The sequence below is a fragment of the Halichoeres trimaculatus genome, unplaced genomic scaffold, assembly GCF_033239565.1.
Source record: "Halichoeres trimaculatus isolate MK-OKI-2021-1 unplaced genomic scaffold, fHalTri1.1 fHalTri1_scaffold_16, whole genome shotgun sequence".
Classification (NCBI taxonomy): Eukaryota; Metazoa; Chordata; class Actinopteri; order Labriformes; family Labridae; genus Halichoeres; species Halichoeres trimaculatus.
Genome location: NW_027437194.1, coordinates 4,041,870 through 4,054,982, shown reverse-complemented (window position 1 = coordinate 4,054,982; position 13,113 = coordinate 4,041,870). Strand labels below are relative to the sequence as shown.

General features: G+C 39.5%; 1 protein-coding gene across 1 annotated transcript in view; it reads left to right on the top strand.

The window, feature by feature from the left end:
* Positions 1 to 13,113, top strand: part of il11ra (interleukin 11 receptor subunit alpha) — a 67,206-nt gene that overhangs the window by 44,449 nt on the left and 9,644 nt on the right. The window contains exons 3-7 of the mRNA XM_074690508.1: positions 6,482 to 6,548; positions 8,468 to 8,634; positions 9,277 to 9,391; positions 9,524 to 9,687; positions 12,013 to 12,176. Of these exons, the coding sequence (XP_074546609.1) occupies positions 6,482 to 6,548; positions 8,468 to 8,634; positions 9,277 to 9,391; positions 9,524 to 9,687; positions 12,013 to 12,176 (677 nt within the window). The remainder of the gene's footprint in view (positions 1 to 6,481; positions 6,549 to 8,467; positions 8,635 to 9,276; positions 9,392 to 9,523; positions 9,688 to 12,012; positions 12,177 to 13,113) is intronic.

Here is a 13,113-nt window from a genome sequence, read left to right as displayed (position 1 = left end):
TTGGGTTCATGTTTCTGGAAAAGCGCGCCACAAACAAGATTTCCATTGTTAAGCGTTTTTTGTCTTGCCTCACACGGCACACCAGGGATCTGTCTGAAATCAACTCCTCTCCCCCCCCTTCTTTTTTTTCTTTGTTTCTGTCTTGTCTCACTCTAACGCTCTGTCTCCTGAACATTCAGACCAGTTAATCACTCCAAAAATAAGAGAAGCGAGCCAAAGCCCTTCAGGTGAATCTGTCAGTTTTCCTTCTGCCTCTCAGCAGCTCCACCGGCTTTTTTTATTGTTTGGAAAGGACTGAGTTTCATCAGGTTTGCAGTTTCTGTGTCCGCCCTGCCGCCTGATTTTAATGTCGAGAGAAACTTGCAGACTTGCAGCCTTTCCTCATGATTGTGTGTGTGTGTGTGTGTGTGAGGGGGGAGGGTAGCACATGCACTTTAATGAAAGTTTGTATGTGTGAACATACACACACCTATGTGGGTGTGTGTGTGTGTGTGTGTGTGTGTGTGTGTGTGTGTGTGTGTGTGTGTGTGTGTGTGTGTGTGTGTGTGTGTGTGTGTGTGTGTGTGTGTGTGTGTGTGCACATGCACATTAGTCAGCCCTCTTGCCAGAGGCAGAATCAGATATGAGTGGAACGCTGTGGGTTTGGGGAATAATGTACTTCACTGCCAATAAAACATGAATACACACATTCAGACCAGCCAACTCGCTGCAATACACCAAGGCCCTAGGTAACACACACACACACACACACACACACACACACAAAGAAAGAAAAGGAGGGGGAATTATATGTGTAAGTCTTTCAGAAAGGAGAATCTGTTTTCTGTGGAGAGTGGGGCTTTAAAGAAAATGTTTCTGATAACTGGAGGTAACATTTAGGGGGTTGTAAGAGAAGAGGAAGATTCAATGACAAAAACTTTAATGTTTGGTTATTTTTCTTTTGGTATCACAGTTAAAAAGATAATTTTTCAAAAATCATTGCTTCAACTTGGTAAACTCTTTCCTATTTTGTGATCCTTTGGTCAAAACATCTTGAATGAATAATGAAAACAAGAAAGACAATGATCTTTAGGCGAAATACAATCAAACACAGAACAATATTTGTTTCCATTCCAGCTGTAATACTACACAACTGTACAAAAAAAGACATTCACTGCATTGTTTCCACATTTAACTTAAGGATGTGCAAAAGCCACAAAGTTTAGAAAGAGACAGACAGAGTTCGCCATCTGTGTTCAGCCCCGTTTCCACCAAGTGGTTTGGTCCAGTTTGTCTCAGTGCGGCACGCGTTTTATTGTGTTTCCACTGACTAATCCTAGGACAGATCCCAAAATAACCAATAGGAGTAGTTAGACTTTTTGGGAAATTTTGTTAGGGGTGGCTACGGTGGCCAGTGGGTGTCACCAGAGTGGACAGCATGGCTCCACCATCTACCATTACCGTATTTTCCGCACTATAAGGCGCTTCCGAGTATAGGGCGCACCTTCAATGAATGGCCTGTTTGGAAACCGTTTTCATATATAGGGCGCACTGCATTATAAGGCGCATAGAATAGAAGCTATAGTAGTGGCTGGTGTTGCGTTATGCATCCACTAGATGGAGCTGTGCTAAAGGGAATGTCAACAAAACAGTCAGATAAGTCAGTCAAACTCAGGCTACATCCACACGGACCGGCACATTTTTCTATCGGACTATTTTCTGTGCCGTTTCCAAAAAAAGTGCGCTGTAAAGACGAAGCAGTTTCTGCCGTCCACAAAAGCCGTTTCCAGAGATCAGTTCAAATGCCAGACCTTTGGGGGGCGCTGTATTGCTCTAACAACAAACAAGAGAAGAAGCCCGGGCCAGCCTGTGAGCTAACGTTAGCACTTAGCAGAATTCTTCTTTACTGGTTCTTACCACTCACTGCTGTTACTTTGGCAATGACCCCTGACTACAGTACCCAAGATTAATCAGTATTGATCCATATATAAGGCGCATCAGATTATATGGCACACTGTTGGCTTTTGACAAAACTAAAGGCTTTTAGGTGCGCCTTATAGTGCGGAAAATACGGTATATGGTTTTGAAGCCAAAATTCCCCCGTCACAGGTGCAGCCATTGGAAGCAGAGCAGACTCTGTGCAGTAGAGACTATGAGGGATTCTGGGAGAATCTAAGTGGAGCTGGGTGACAAAAATAATAATCTCTTCTTGACTCTACCTCCCGACATATTTTACGATTCCCCCAAAAAATACACAAGAACGTCAGATGTCAATCATCGTTAAAAATGACGCAAAACCTCGTTTTTAACCTCTTATAACTAATGAAAACAAAACTTTTCAGAAAAAAAAGAGGACTTGAATACAAGACAGCCAAATGATATCTTCAAATCACCACAACAATCAGACGTGAGAAATATTTCTACCAGGTGTATTAATTTTTCGAAGTTTGACCACAGCCCATCTGGAATGACTGGAGAGCCGGATTTTTTGACCTACACTGCAGCCAGCCACCAGGGGGAGCAGTAGCAACTGTAGTAATTTGTAGCAACCTCACTTGGAGCCAAGCAAGATGACGTCCATTTTTTTTCAGTCTATGGTGTCAGACCATTTGCAAAAGCAAAAACATGAATGCTAAAAACGACGACACAAATGTAAAAGAAAAGCCACAATGAAAGTTAAAAGAGGTCATTTATCCCAACGGACACAGAAAAGTTGAAAAAGTAAGAAAGTAGAGGACTTTTTTTTACTTCATATTTGACAAAAAAAGCTTTGTAGGGGTCTCACTCTGTAATATCCTTTATAGTTCTTATATTTTTTTATTTACCAGAAAAATACAGTATCTTAAATGTAGCTTTTTGTATCAATAATGTTAGCAATAAAGCTATATTTGTCATAGCTGAAGGTATAACAGAAAACAATCATTTACTTACTTTAACAACTTTTCTGTGTCCGTTAGGATAACTGTCCTCTTAACTTCCGTTGTGTTGTTGCTTTTTCAATTGCTGACACCTACAGGCCACCGTATGTGCCAGACAGATCTGATCCCAGAAGGCGGAGCTAGAACACTGTAGTCCGTTGATTGGTGGAAAGAATCGTCACTTCCTGTGCGACAGCGGCTGCTGTATTTCTCCTGGTGGCACACAGCCTCCTCTGAAACAAAGCTTGATTTTTGTAACAAAGAGCCGCATGGAAATCACAGAGAAGATGAGTTGCTGGATGTCTTTTATCGTTGCTCTTTGTTTACTTTGTTGGAAGTCTTTGTCTGTAGGAATTAGCCCTAACCAATCCAGCCTTTACCAAAGTGTCATCTTAGTCAAACTAAAGATGAACTGATTTTGACATGGTTTGTTTTATTTTGGAAGTCACTGGGTGTTTTTAGGTAGTTTCTGGTCACAACTTCCTGTCCTGCTCGATTTTCTCTACCCTGAATTTAAGTGTCACAGCTCTACATCCAGCAAAATAGGACGGCTCCAACATGACCGACCAGCCACAGAGATGGACCGTCTGAGAGATGTCCAACTGTATCACTGAGCCAGAGCTGCCCATGCTCGTCAATGAGTCAAAAGCACAAATGCTGATCTTTCCCAAGGTGTTTCATTACTGACAACCACAAAGAAAACTGCAACAGGCCCAGAAAAGCAAAGCTAGGGTATCAGTGAAAACCAAGTATTGAATAGGGCTCAGTGAAAGTATAAATCAAACCTGATTCACATGGTCCCTGAAGGGTGTATGAGGTTACTTCTGCAGCAAAAAATAACATTAATGTACAAATACTGCCAATTGAGTTATAGCATCCTCAAAATTCTTCCCTGCCCAAACCACCGGGCTCCTTTCACTTCATGCCACAACTGACGTAAACAACAGATCACGACTCTCATTTTAATTGAAGATTATCCTTTGCAGTTAAAACAATGATGATGTGTGAGAAAGAGAGTGAAAGGGCGTGAAAACAGATAAATGAGCAACGCTAACAAGGCAGAGACCAGGGACAAACTGTTGCCAAGCAGGGATCTGAGGGGAGGCCAGCAGGGAGTGTGCATGCCTGAGTGATTGAGGTTAAGAATTAATGAAGGTGTGTGCGTGGCACTGGCAGTTAAAGTTATGTTTTTCCACTCTGGGTCCACTGTAAATGCCAGCTTTCATATTGTGGAGCCAAGCTAAACACACACGCACACAAACACACACTCACAAGTTAGCGATAGAGTATCAACTCTGCAAATTACTACAGTCACCACAAATATTTGCTAAAGTATACACTGCATTTAGTTTAGCCTCAAAACTACACACGCTTTCAGGTTTGGGTTGAAGCGAGTAATGATTTGACAGCTTTGTCTATTCATTTTCCTCTCTCTCATTGGTGTTTTAGAAAACCTTGATTCCTTTTTTTACTACATTTTTTGATTGTAGTGCTCATGTCACTTGCCTCAGAGACCATGGTTGGAAATTAGCCAACTTGGCTAAACCGGCATATTTACAGAAATGTTTGTAAATCTGCATTTTCTCTGTATATTCAACCAATAAACTAAACTAAACCAAACTTAACTTAACTGAACTGAACTGAACTGGAATGAACTGAACTTAACAACCACTCTGGAACATATTTTTTTAAGGTGCGGTCTCTTTAAAGCTCCCTGCTCAATAAACTCCTTCCCTCTGATTGGCCAGTCTATTGGCAGCCTGTCATGGACAAAGCTTACAGGCAGACTTCGGTGTTTGAGGCCCACCTCCTCAATGTGAATAAACCAGTTAGCTAAAAATAAAAGGAAAGTGAAGGGGGGAAAGAAAGAAGAAGAAAAGAAAGAAAGGGGGGAAGGGGGAAAAAAAGAGGGAAGAAAAAGAGAAGAGAAGGTAGAAGAGAGAAAAAAAATTGACTAAGATATCTTTAAGATTTTTTTTTTCCTTAAGAAATTTGTATGCTCATTAACACACACACACACACACACACACACACACACACACACACACACACACACACACACAGCCATCATACACACTGAAAACAGGCCCCTCCTTGAGTTTTGTGAAGTTTTTGTTTTGTTTTATTTATTCATTTATTTCAGTTTTTTATTTGGTTTTGTTAGTTTAGTTTTGTTGTAAAACTAGTCTGCTTGTATGTTATATAACCTATCTTGCTACATGTCTTATCCTTTGTCTGTGTTGTTTGTTTTTTGCAATAAAAAATAATAGATTTAAAAAAATCAATGAAAAAGAAATAATATAGAAGTGCAATGTGTAAAACTTGCTATAGCCAAAGTTTGATTTATTCTAAGAGTTACTTTCCTTTAAATCTTAAATGGAAAGACTTTAAAGATAGGGTCTGCAGGAATTTTTGTTATTTACTAGTAAACACAACATTCAAACTTGACTCCTCCTTCTTGGCTCAGTGCCAGCAGCAGCACACACCCACTGCCTCTGACCATGACTACATGAACACACTCCCTAGCCCAGCAACCACCTGTAGCTTCACGTTTCTACCTGGGAGAGACTCGAGAGCCGTGCACCTGACTTGATATGTTAGCACAAGCTAATCACGTATATTTGAGACATTCCTGGTTAGCAGAAAGCTAACTTGCGTTGCTATTCGTTCCATCCTGCTCTTCACGTTAAAAGAAACTAAAAGTAGAACCAAGCTTCACACTTACTTCCCACCCAGAAACAATTCAAAACAACCAAAACATCAACAAACAGGCAGAGGAGGAGGGTCGAGGCAGACACAGACACTGACACGCATGTATAAAGGCGGAAAAATCCTGCAGACTCTCCCTTTAAGATGTGCTTTGAGGTTGGAAATTCATCCCTCTCATTCCTGAATATCAATATTCTTGTAACACTAAGGACTGATTAAGGTACACTGTTCCTGTCTGTGTATTTTCTTAGTCCTTAGTGTTTTAAAATTCAAAGCATGCCACTGACTTGTTTAGTTTGGGTCTTTGTGTGCACAAGACATTGTTTAATCTTCTGAAGGCAGGGAATCAATCTGGTGGACAGGAAAATTAATACAATGAGCCGAGAGTAGGTCAGAGTTACGTAAATCTACTGATTTGGGTGTTGATACTTTCTGGGAACAGTATACTAAAAGCTTTCTCGTTACAAAAGCAGACTGTTTGAATGTTAATATATGAATTTATTCTAGAGTTGGTAATGGATGAGTTGGAGTAAAGTCTAGCTCTTTTCTGATTCTTGGTCATGAGGATTTTAAAAAAGGGTAATAGTACTGACATGCTTAGCCATTAAATTTCTAAAATTTTGTAAGTGGGTCTTCTGATACAGGGTAAGACTCCATCAGCTCTATGCGTGCCGTGTGTTGGCCTGATGTCTGCAGGAACTCTGACCTTGTATGGTCATGTTATTGTAACGTTACTCACTCCACTGTGAAAGACGGTGCATAAATCATGATTACTGACAATGCAGACACATGGTTTGTTGGACTGTGAAGTGTTCAGAGCCCTGAAGCTGGACGAGGCTGGACTTTAACAGTTTATGTGATGTCTGTGTTTGCAGTGTCGGATATACAGTACGGGCACTTGGAGGCAAATGTGACACTAACATGCAGGAAGTCACAAACCAGGTAAGGGATGACAATGATTGTGTGTTATATTCAATGTTGTGCCAGCCAAGTTCAGTTCACACCAACTTTAATAAACAAGTTACATTTATGGCTCATTTTTGAAAATTTTGAACTTCATTCATGGTCCAAAAAATGAAATGTCTAACGTTTATTTTTTCGCTACAAATTCTGCTTTTCAATAGAGCCTTCTGTGCTTCAATTCCATATCCCTCAAGCTAATTCCCCAAATATTGAGAACCAGTAAGGAATCCATAGAGATCACTAGCCTTTTTGCTTAACAATTCAATTCAGCTTTATCAATTCTTTACACTATGCCAGAGCTGCTGGACCTTACGTCCACTAGTCTGCCGCAGCTATCTTAGCTTAGCAGTTGGCTAACGTTTCTCAGGAAAACTCTGATTCAGGATTTTCAGCTTGAAGTTTTACTAAAGAACTAAACTCCCAAAGAATTATACATTACTCTCCCACAGGAGATTTCTATTCAATACATTCCACATGGTATAAATCTCCTTATTTACCAAAAATGATATAACGAAACTAGCACTAGCTTGATGCTAACATATATGGAAAATTGCATTGATATGCTAGCGGTTAGCAAATATTACCAGTAAATAAATGAAAAGCTACATGCAGGTTCATGGCTGGCTTCATAACTACGGCAAAGTTCCAAACAACTTGGAGCAATACTGTAACCTAGGATTGCACGATATGGCCAAAAACCAATACTTGATATTTTAAGGCTATTTCATGATGCATGATATATATCTCGATATTCCAATTTCTCTTCTAAATCACTAAATGAATGTTGAATCCAACCCTTTGATGCATAAAATGACACCTGTAAAATGATTCAAGCAGACGTTTCAGTTGGGTTTTTAAATTTGCAGGAGAAAAGGGGAAAAATTCAATCAGGCTAAGTTTAGCAAACCTTTTATTTTACACCAAACTTTATGTAGTTACTTATTTTCAGTTACAATCAAATAATTAATTCAGAGCTATTCAACTGGCTGATTGTATATTATATTATATTATATTATATTATATTATATTATATTATATTATTTTATTATATGATATTGAGTATATTCAATATATCGCCCAGCTCTACTATAACCACTTCCAGACACTAGAGTCAATAAGGTATAACAAAACAATCCATCAATGTCACTTGACGTGTGATTTTTACTTATTCCTGTATATTTAGTTGATATTAAGGCAGAAGGATATGGCCAAAAACCAATATCTCAATATTTTTAGGTTTTTTCACAATACATGAAATATATCTCAGTATTCTGATTTCTCCTCTAAATTGCTATATAAATGTTAAATTGATGAAGAATAACATGACACCAGTATTAGGATTTTAGCAGACCATTCAGTTGGATTTTTAAAATTTCCATAAAAGGGAAAATCACAATCAGGTTAAGTTTAGTTAACCTTATGTTTCAAACAATAGTTGATGTAGTTGCAAATTTTTCGTTTCATGTTTTCTGTGAACATTACAGCTTGCAGTACTTTTGTATTCAGCTGTAAAATAACACCAAACAAAGCTCCTCTCTGCAATCATGCATCAAGCAGTGCACAGTTGGGTGCCGTGACAGAAAGGCAGGGGAGGGGGGAGGGGACGAGTGTGCAGAGAAATGTAAGTGAAACTAAAGAACGTGTCGCGTTTGTTTCTGGTTGTGCAAAGCTCAATGTGAGAGGATCACCGGTAAAGCAGCAGGGAATGAAAAAAGTGAATCTCATAAGAGAATTACATCCTGATGTCTGAAAACATTTGCAGTTGCGATGTAGTTATTTTATACATCTCACACGTAAAATCAAGTATATCCAATTTCCCCCACCTCTAGTTGATATGATATGAAAAAACTGAAGCTTTTGCTAGCTTAACAGCTCAACTCTCACATTTTCCTTTCTAGATTACCCGTGGTGTGGCATCACAACCTGAGTTCAGCGCTACCATGGCACGAAGTAACACCAGATGGAAGCTTAGTCCTGCTGCATGTCGACCACTCGGCGCAGGGTGACTACAGCTGCTATGACATCAGAGGGCTCCTCCTCCACTCCGTCAACCTCAGGCTGGGACGTGAGTGTTGTTGTTGTGGCTTCTCCAGGCCCTGTGCCTAATGTAGGATTTACTCTGCTTTAACAGCTCAACAGTACTCCAGGCTCTCGCCATGAGAGAAAAAAGAAAAACATCTCAGCGGGGACAAGTCTGTGTCCCCTGTGTTTTGACCTCTTCTGAGTAAGTTCAGGGTTCCCTGGAAGTTCAGTCAGGCCTTGAGAGAATTCATTCAGAAGCTTAAAATAGTTCCTGTTACTCTGACTCAGACATTTACCTCTATGTTTTCTTTTTTCCTGTGTTTCTTTCTTACATCCTTGTATCTTTGTATCAGTTTCACAGTATGAGCTCGCTCTGCAGCTCGAACACGTCATTTCATTTGACAGTGATCACAATAACTGGTCCTCAGCGGAAACAGGTCTTATCGGCCATGACATAGACAAAGCCCTCCACTTCCTGTACATGTCTCAAACAGGAAACGTCTCCCTAAGTGGGTTTCCTTTCGAGGGATGGGGAGTTTTCCATGTCGTGAACAAGCCCCCACAATTTACTGTTTACGATCGAGACGCCCAAGCACAGAGATGTGTTTTTCTGGTAAAAATCGAAATGTAGGACTAAATATCCCTCCGTCGTGTCACAAACTCTGTTTTCCTGCCTGCTTCCCAGGTCCCCCTGGGCTGCTGAGCGTTTCCTGTCAAGTGCCCAATCACACACATGTTCGCTGCTCCTGGGTGGAATCTGTAAAGACGTTTCTGCCAGCAAAGTATGACGCCTCCCTCAGGTAAGACCAGCGTACTGCAGGCCCCACAGTAAGGTCACATCCAGACAGGGAACTGAATTTAGAGCATGTTGTGTTTGTAATCTGTTCACACTTTGACGATACTTTTCCTAAATGCTTTGTTTTGCTTTTCAGGGCAAATGGTCAGGAATGGAGGCCTTGTGTTTTGGATGTCACCAGTAAGCAGTGTGAGTTAGATCAGCCGGCCTTCTGGCAGCCCATCCACACCCTGAGAGTGACTGAGACCAACGCTCTTGGAACTTTTACAACATATGTCCGTTTTAAGCTACATGAGCTATGTAAGTATCAAAAAACACACTTTGTTCCCACATTCGAGATATGGTTGTGCACAATCTGCAAAGTGCAGAAAGACAGATCCACAAAGATCCGAAGTCGTGTTTTTTTTTCTTCTTTAGATTTATTAGCAGGGTACACTGTGTCACGCCATTCTGTAACTGATCCGGCTATCAGCTTCCAAACTGCACTGACCCACACCGGACCACTTAGTAGAAACGGCTTTAGAACAACAGAATAGTTTTTGTCGTATAAAGCACAACTTCCTGCGATAACTGCATGCCAGTGATGCACGTTTGTGACAATCGTTCTTCCAGCTCTTTTCTTTTTCTCTCTCAAACGCACAACAACCTGTTCTACTGATACAGACTAGAAATAGACTGATAGGTTTTTTTTCCAGATCTGATACCAATACGGGTTATCAGTAGTCAAGGAAGCCGATACCTGACATTTTGGGCCGATATTCATTTACAGTAAAAGGGAAAATATTGCTGTCAAATTTTTTAATTTACTTTGTTTGTTGCCTTTAAGCAAATGTTTATTAAACAGCTCCCAGGCTCAACAGCAGTCTCATACAGTTAAATAAAAACTTAAAAAAATAAATAGCTCCCTAAAGTTTTCTACAGTAAGTCAAGTTTTCCAAAAAATGTCCCTGTGTGCTACCAATCAGATGGTACTGAGGGTGGGAAAATGCTAGAGACAGAGAGGCACGGCTGTATTGGAGCCAAATTAACACAGATTTTAACTGATTTCTCATTGTTTCATGGAATTCAATCAATCAATAAATCAATCATTTGTTTATTTAAATGGGACAGTGCACATTGATGAACATGTTGAAACTTGTAAAAATGCCAGATTGTAGCTTGACGCTAATTTCCATCCGTAGTCCCATATGCATAAAAAACATATTGAGACAGTATAACATTTCATAATAAGAATAAAGGAAAAAAAAGGAGCAGCATTAATATAAAACAAGCATTGACAGTAAAAGACACCAAAAGAAAACAAATAAAAAGACAAACCATAATATACAGACAGATAAATTGCAATGCAGATTGACTGTGGGTGGAGAGCTAGCCCACAGGTAGGGAGACCATAAGAGTTTCGTTTTGAGGAATAAAGTGCATAGGTGTGGGGTAAAGTGAATTTAAAAAAGGGCTGACGCTGCCTGAAAATCCTAAATATCGACATTCCGATAATCGATCCAGCTGATATTTGGTCTATTCCTAAAACAGACTTTAAACCCAACCAACATGATTGATTCTCAGATGGGGGCACTCCCTTGTAATGAGCTGCATGCATGAGTAGCAATCTCATTGCCTCATTCCCCAAATCCTAAAACCAGTAGAGACGCACAGATAAAGCTATTTTCCGTTTCCTTACAAGGTTTATTCACATGTTTTAAAATGTTTAGGGGAAGGGGAAGGGGTAGGGGAAAATATTGTTGTTTTTTTATTTTTTTTATTTTATTTTTTTATTTTTTTGTTCAAAAATCTTATTTTTCTTAAATTTAAACAGTCTTTATTTGTAAGCTGGGTTGGAAAAAAATTAAGTTAAGAAATCAGATCCTCTGAATAAATCCTAAAAACTGACTCACATGTGACGTGCAGTTTTTGTAAAATATGGCTCCTGATAAAGTCCACAGACATCATCATCATTTACTTTTTCACATGGTCTGGTGTTAACAAAGGAACCTAAAAATCGCAACAATTGAAAATATCAAAGAATCGTGATTTAAACAAATCCGCACCCAAAACCTAATGCATACTGTGTCAAGATACAGAAAATATAAATATGTAAACACACGATCTGTATCATATAGTAATCAGTTTGACACGAAACACAAAATGTCACGACTCCTTCCTCCAAGCATCATTACTCCCAGCTCCTGTTTTATGACTTTGCCCTTTGGGTTCTGATAATACAACCTCAATCATCTTGTTTTGCTGCTTCACGGACCACATGGTGTTCTCATCACTCCAGTGCAAAGTGATTAACATCCTTGAGATCATATTCATGGGTCGCGCTTTCATCACAGTGGTGTGAAAAGGGCTTGAAACCATAAACACCGTGATTAGAGTCTCGAGGACCAAATTCAGAGAAAAAATGGATGCTCTCTTCAAGAGGAGGTGATGTAATTATGGAAAGAGCATTTCTGAGATTTGATTCAACAGTGATTATCTTAAAACTGCATGTGGCTGATCAGATAAGACTCTGGAGATATAAGGATTTGTGGTGCAAACAGCAGTAAAATTCTACCCTCTCATGTAGAGAATTTAATATAAAGTTAAATGTTGTAGAAAAAATAAACTTTCTTTCTTGTTTTGCAGTAAAACCAGACCCTCCACAGTCCGTGTCGGTGAAGGAGCTCGAAGGCTTTCCAAAGAGACTGATGGTCACGTGGAGCTTTCCCTCGTCCTGGCCGCTGCATGATGCTTTCCCTCTGGTGTTTCATATCAGATACAGGCCACAGGGCTCTATATACTGGTCAGAGGTTAGTGAACAGATTACTCTAGATTTAAGTAACTTCTTAAACTGGCTGTTTCCTTTATTACGTTTGTATTTACATACTGTGATTTGACGCAAAGATCACCAACCAAAGAGGAATCACAGAAAATACCTAAAACAAAGAAACAGAAAACCCTGATTATTTGGTTTAATGATTCTTTTTCTGATATATTTACATTGAATTTGTCTTTATTTAGAATTATTCCTAAGTGGTCTTAAAAAAAAGTCTCCCTTCTAGATATATGCCTGATTGTAATCCACACTTTAAAATAAGATTATCAACACCAACATAGGTTATATCAAATGCTATTTCTTAGCTTCCAGATCGTGTGGAGCAGGACCAGATTGATTTACAGCACGTCCAAGTCTCTATGGCAACACCACACCGACTGACAAAGTTTAGCAGTGAGAAGAGAGATCAGTTTTTTCTCTGCTGAAAATGATTTCTGTGATTAATTTTGTTGTGGTGGTGGACACTGGAGCCTAACTGTCAGACAGAAGAAAGATAAACAGGAGAGTGATAGAGCACAAGCTAACGGAGGCTTAATGCAGGGGTTGAACTGTTTGTTTGACCTTAGCCTACAAATACGTCGTAGCACCAGGCGACCGATAGCACTACACATAGCCGGCTACTGACGTACAGTACAAACTTACATTTGCTAGTTGTCACATTTCGAACAACAGGTAACTGTACTGATAAATATTTGGTAAAACAAAACAAAACAAAACAAGCACACACCTGGTTAAAAGTCACATCTTTACACTGCAAAAACTAAAATCTTATCAAGTGTTTTTGTCTTATTTTCAGTAGAAAATGTCTTTTTAGACTTAAAACGAGCCACATTCACCTGACCAGTCCAGAAAATGTCGTTTCAAGCTGTCTTAAGACAAAAATGAGGTCTAATTTGCTTGACAGAAGTAAA